General features: G+C 42.0%; 1 protein-coding gene across 2 annotated transcripts in view; it reads left to right on the forward strand.

Annotated features, from left to right (window-relative positions):
- NIN (ninein) overlaps nucleotides 1-6,419 on the forward strand; it is a 96,268-nt gene that overhangs the window by 60,090 nt on the left and 29,759 nt on the right. For both annotated transcript variants that reach the window (XM_007446606.1, XM_007446607.1), the window contains exons 14-16: nucleotides 1,731-1,852; nucleotides 2,970-3,475; nucleotides 4,399-6,412. In XM_007446606.1, the coding sequence (XP_007446668.1) occupies nucleotides 1,731-1,852; nucleotides 2,970-3,475; nucleotides 4,399-6,412 (2,642 nt within the window). The remainder of the gene's footprint in view (nucleotides 1-1,730; nucleotides 1,853-2,969; nucleotides 3,476-4,398; nucleotides 6,413-6,419) is intronic.

Raw genomic sequence — 6,419 nt, forward strand, 5'->3', positions numbered from 1 at the left:
GCTGTTTCACTTGTGGTCTGTTTTTTTCATTTGTCCTTGAAGTCTTTATGAGAATATTTCCATCTGATTTTTATATGCATCAACAAAGAAATGGAAAAATCAAACCACAAGGATATTTGCTTCGTTTGTTACAAAAAAAAAAAAACTGGCCACAAGTGTGAGAATCCAGGCCTTGGGAGTGTTAGAATTCAGTCACTGAGCTATTGCTGAATCCTCCCTTTCTAAAAGAGTGCCTAACTGGTATGACAGTGTTTTGGAGAGCGAGCCAGCCAGAAACCACAAAATTTGATTTCCTTATGCTGGCTGTGCTAAATGTCTGCAAAACAACAAATAAGATAAATAAACCTTGGTTGTCCGTACCTTTGAGGAGGATTTTGAGTAGCAAGGTTGGAAGGCAGAGTCATTTGGGAACCCTCCTACATTCATTATCAGCTCTTTTCCTCCCTCCTGGCATCCTGCCCCTTTCCTCCAGTGTGTTGAATTTCAGTTTCAGAAAGGGTTTATAATCAATTCTTCATCATCAATAGTTTTCCCCACTGCTCCTTGGAACAGGAGTGCAGGTTCTTACAAGGGTTGTTTATTCTTCTCCTTACCTATTTATTCTGGAATAAATAAGGGATTGGGGAGGGGACAGGGACAGGCTTGAACACCTTTCCTCTGATTCTAAGTCTGTACTCTGTAGCCTTACTGTGGTATAAGAATGGAGCCCAACTGATATGATGTATCTCAGAAGCTTTTCTGGGCTTTTCCATAGATGACCAAGGGCTGGGAGTTCTCCTCATGGGTACATGAGGCTGTGTCATCTTGGGGTGGTTTACACCCCAGGTATCGCTTCTCAGTTGGGGATGTGCCACGATAGATGAAGAGAAAGCCCAAAGCAGGACTGCCGATTCCAGATGCTAGACTTACGCTCTTTCTTGCATCTGCCTGTGTATCTCCACATGAAAAGCTTTTTTGCGTCCCCTGCCTTAAGAGATTTCCACGTAGTAGTAGATGTAAATCATTTTGTCTTTGTACTAGCTCAGCCCTCAGCTTATGCTTCACATTTCAGTGTCCTTCTCAGTCATCATCATGGGCAGTTGCAGAGGTGAACTCATATGAATGAGTTGAGAATTTTCTATCGAATCTGCCTATATCCAGGTTCCTAACCTATGCCCTATTCTTTAAAAAAATTTAGCTGATAATTTAAGGTAAGGCCCTATCTGCACTACAGGAAATTAATATTACAATACTGAATCTTTTGTAATGTTGAGGGGTGGGTTGGATATCTTGACCCATGAAGTTAACACCTCAAAGCATAGCAAGTATGCTGGCCATTCATTCTCCTGCCACATTGCCCCTCTGCTAACTTGTCACTCAGTATTCATTGGATGGAAAGAAGGCTGATTGGTTTGACCTAACTACCTCACTCTGCAGGATTTTCATTAGGAGGAGGTCACCTTTAAGCAACAATTTCCACATCTATTCCCACCTGCTATTCTGTTGGATTCTACTAAGGTTTGGTACATTGCCTGTACATGAAAGAATCTGTTCACCGTCACTTTTTCTTGTTTTTCCTAATACTTAAAAACAAGACACTTCTCTTGGCTTCTGTTGTTTCCTAGTAGATCTCATCTGTAGTAATTTAAGCTAAAAATTATTCCTCAATTAAACTGGATATCCTTCCTTAGATGCCAGTTGTGTTATTGAAAGAACCTGCTGCAGGGTCAACAGATCCGATGTGTTTTCAGGGCTTGGTTCTGAAGAATGCAATCCATTGAATATGAGCATCGAGGCGGAGCTGGTCATCGAACAGATGAAAGAACAACATCACAGGGACTTGTGTTGCCTGAGACTGGAGCTTGAAGATAAAGTAAGACCTTTTTATCAGTCCTGTTCTCTGATTTCTTTGAGCTCTGACAAGCTTTTGCATGTAGGACATTCTCAATTCTTTTTTCTCAAAGAGCGGCACTTTCTATACATTTCCTCTTGTGTCCTGTTGCCTACCAGGAACGCATTACCTCAGCATGGTTTCACAGGCCAAGGGTGAGGCCTTTTCCTCATAGGAGAGAGTTTCTTAAAAATGTGGTATCTTTAGTCCTAGCAAGCATGGAACTTGCAGATGATTACATTATTTCCAGCTCATTGAAAGACATCTTAATAAAACTAAAAATCCCTTCGATATAGCATTACTTCCTAAATTAGGTACGAATTCTGAATCTTGGCCTTCAAAACCCTTTACCATGTTGCTTTAGGTTATATTTCCAGTCTTCTCTTTTAGCATTCCTTTGAGTTACCTTATGTTCCAGCCAAACTAGGTAGTTTGCTGCTCTTCATCAACCTGTCCTCTTTTGCTCATGCTATTACGTGTTGTGTTATTATTTCTTTCTACCTCTTGAAAATCTACTTAACCTTCAGACTTTATATCAAATGCTGCCTCTTACATTCCTGAATTCTCCCAACCAAATGTGATTTTTCCCTCCTTTGAATCCCAGGTTACATTGTAACTATTTTTCCTATACCTTTTATATGTTTTATTCTGACTTGTAGTATACTTTTTTGTAGTTGTCGTGAGCATGTCTGGAGTGGTTTTTCCTTAATGACAGGGGCTATGTCTTACCCAACTTTGTGTCCCCACGAGGCCTGCAGGGTACCTGACAGGTGTTAAACAAATACTTAAATTTAATTAACTATGTTAAGGCCCTGAGTTTGTCTCCCTGAGTGGAGACAAATGGTATCTCTGTGAAGGTCTAGTCAGTTTTAATAGAGTTGTTCAGAAACTAATAAAATTCAACCAAGTTAAAAAGGTAATCAAACCATGCCTGACTTAAAAATACCTTATTTAATGTGTTTTTGAATTGTTACTTTAAAACAAAGAATGGGAAAACTGAGGAATGTCTTGTAGGAGAAAAGTAATTACTGCCCCATCACCTTTCCATGCATGGCCTTGAGTTGAATAACATTGTGGTGGTTTTACTTTCTGGCTTCAGGTGCATCATTATGAAAAGCAGCTAGATGAAACCAAGGTTGCCTGTAAAAAGGAGCAGGAGAACGTGAAGCAAAAGTATGAGAATGAAGTGCACATCTTGGAAGAACAAATAAGTGACCTTAAAAATGAAATTGCAGAACTTCAGGGCCAGACAGTGGCACTCAAGGAGGTACAACACACGGCTATCTGCAGACATGAGGAGGAGAAAAAACAACTGGAAATGAAGTGGGATGAGGAAAAGGCTCACCTGCAGGAGGAGCTGAGGCTGGAGCATGAGATGGAGCTAAGGGCTAGGCTGCAGCAGGCAGAGGAAAGCTTTAATGGAGAGAGGGAAAAACTCATTCAAAATGGTGCCTGGACAGAAGAGAAGGTGAGAAGCTTGACTCAGGAACTAGAACAAGTTCACCAGGAACAGCTGAAAAGCCTGGTGCAGAAGCATACTCTTGAGAAAGAGGAATTGCAAAAAGAGCTCTTGGAAAAACACCAAAGGGAACTACATGAGGGAAGGTAAGAAAATGGGGGAAATGGAGGAACCTGGGGCACCGTTTCTTGGGGGCACCAGAAATCCCAGTCAATTAAGGAGACTTTGAAAAATCAGAAGACATAATAGCCCACTGACTGACTAGATTCTTTTTTAGTTTTTCAGATTGTTTTGCCGTTGTTTAGATATAAGCCTACCTTGGGGTATTGAAACTTTTTTTTAGAAAGAGGAAAGTATTTTTTGTATCAGGCATGTACTTTTTAAGGTTCCAGATGAGGATAAGATTATCACAAATGTGATTTCTTCCTAGTTCAGTCTTGCTGTTTTCTGAGAAAGGCCATTTATAAGCTAGATTCTGGGCAAAGTTACATTTCTTTCCAGAGTTATGAAACACCATTTTGTGCTTACTTTCCTCACGTGAAATCTCAGGTACTTTTCAGGGCTTTGGTGCGTCATACTTTAACCCGGTGCTACTTTATTAAATAAAAAGCAAAACATAATGAATTTGTTAATATGTGTGGTTTATATGACTATTTATCCACCAATGTCTACTTAATTAAAATGGAAGAATTTTATGTATTTCCCAAATTAGGGTTTAGGCTAATATGCATTTGAACATTTAATGTGAAATGTCAGCCTACGTTTTTGGCTAAAAATCCATAAACAAATACATCTGGGAGTAAACCAAAGAATCTGGTTTCTAAATTTTCCTTCTAAATGCAGAAAGAGGTAAGTAAGTCTTTTAAATTAATTATGGCTGCCAGCATTGGCTCTCAGAAATGAGATCCCTTCTCAGTATAACTGAATCACATAGGAATAAGTGAAGACCATGTTTAGAAAATATTTAAATTGTTTGCTTGGCTGCTTCTTCTATGCATGGGAAAATGTATTTTGTTTGCTTCTGGAGTTGATGGCAGTTTCAGTAATGCTGTATGTTGACCACATTTAGGGAAAAAATGGAAACTGAGTGTAATAGAAGAACCTCTCAGATAGAAGCCCAGTTTCAGGCTGACTGTCAGAAAGTCGCTGAGAGATATGAAAATGCTCTGCGAAGTCTGGAGGGGCACTACCGCCGAGAGCTGAAGGAGGCCCTGGAACAACAGCGCGAGGAGAGATCCCAGTGGGAGTTTGAGAAGGATGAGCTCACCCAGGAGTGTGCAGAAGCCCAGGAGCAGCTTAAAGAGACTCTCCAGAGAGAGAAAGCGACTTCTCTGGTCCTGACCCAGGAGAGAGAGATGCTGGAGAAAACATACAGAGAACATTTGAATAGCCTGGTTGTTGAGAGACAGCAGCTACTCAAAGACCTGGAAGATCTAAGAACTGTGTCCGAAAGTCAGCAAAGTCTGCTGTCCAGCCAGATACTTGAGCTGAAGAGCAGTCACGAAAGAGAACTGAAGGACCGTGAGCAGGTCCTGTGCCAGGCAGGCGCCTCGGAGCAGCTGGCCAGCCAGAGGCTTGAAAGGCTCGAAAGGGAACGTGACCAGGAGAGGCAGGAAATGATGTCCAAGCTTCTGGCCGTGGAGAGTGTCTACAGAGCGACCTGTGAGAAAGCAGATCGAGAGAGGGCTGAGATGAGCACAGAAATCTCCAGGCTTCAGAATAAAATGAAGGAAATGGAGCAGGTGGGATCTCCTCCCTCCAGGCTTCAGAATGGCTGCCAGGCAGTGGGAAGGGAGGAAGTGGCAGGAAGTGGAGCCATGTCCCTGCTCCAGCAAGGAGAGCAGCTGTTGGAAGAGAACGGAGGCGTCCTCTTAAGCCTGCAAAGAGCTCATGAACGAGCAGTGAAGGAAAATGTGAAAATGGCAACTGAAATTTCTAGGTTGCAACAGAGGCTGCAAAAATTAGAGCCAGAGTCAGTAATGTCTTCTTGTTTAGATGAGCCAACTACTGGGTTTTTTGGAAATTCCGAGGAACAAACAGAGCCATTTTTACTGCCAAACCGAATGAAACAAGTAGAAGGTGGAACAATGCAGCACGTCCTAAGTGACCTGCAAGGCGATGAGGTCCGGGATCTGGAAAGTACGGGGACAAGCTCTGGTCAGAGACAGGAGGTCAGAATAGAGGAGTCTGAAGCATCAATAGAGAGTTTTTCTGAGCTTGAAAATAGTGAGGAGACCAGGACTGAAACCTGGGACCTAAAGAATCACATTGGCCAGCTTCAGGAACAACTAATGATTTTACGCGCAGACTGTGACCGAGCTTCTGAAAAGAAACAGGACTTACTTTTTGATGTTTCTGTGCTAAAAAAGAAATTAAAGACGCTTGAAAGAATCCCTGAGGCTTCCGCCAAGTATAAATTGTTATATGAAGATGCTAGTAGAGAAAACGAGTGTCTTCAGGAAGAGCTGAGAGTGATGGAGACGCGGTACGATGAAGCACTAGAAAATAACAAAGAACTCACTTCAGAAATGTTCCGATTACAGGATGAGCTAAAGAAAATTGAAGAATTGACTGAAACATTCCTTACCCTGGAAAAGAGTTATGACGAGGTCAAAAGAGAAAATGAGGAACTGCATGTTCTGGTTTTGAGACTTCAAGACAAGGTGGAGAAGCTGCAAGAAAGAGCTGTGCTGCCGTATGACTGCTTCTCCTTATGGGAAGCCCATTTAGATAACCTGGAAGTCGGACCTGATGAAAAGGTCCTTGAACTAAATCAGACACCGGAAGAGTGTGTACCAAAGATTATGAATGTACCCCATATTATAGAAGAACATTGTCAAGAAAACCAGTACCTAGAGCAGGAGAATACACAGCTCTTAGAAAAAGTAAAAGCACATGAAATTGCCTGGCTACATGGAACGCTCCAGACACATCAAGAAAAGCCTGGAGTACAGAACCAAGTAATACTGGAGGAAAACGCTGCTCTCCTCAGCCTTCAGGACAAACACTTTCAGCGCCAGGCCACAATCACAGAGTTAGAACGGGAGAAGCAGCAGCTGCAGGAGCTGACTAGGAAGTTGAGGGAAAGAG

Source organism: Lipotes vexillifer, unplaced genomic scaffold (genome assembly GCF_000442215.2).
Source record: "Lipotes vexillifer unplaced genomic scaffold, Lipotes_vexillifer_v1.1 scaffold124, whole genome shotgun sequence".
NCBI classification, from domain to species: Eukaryota; Metazoa; Chordata; class Mammalia; order Artiodactyla; family Lipotidae; genus Lipotes; species Lipotes vexillifer.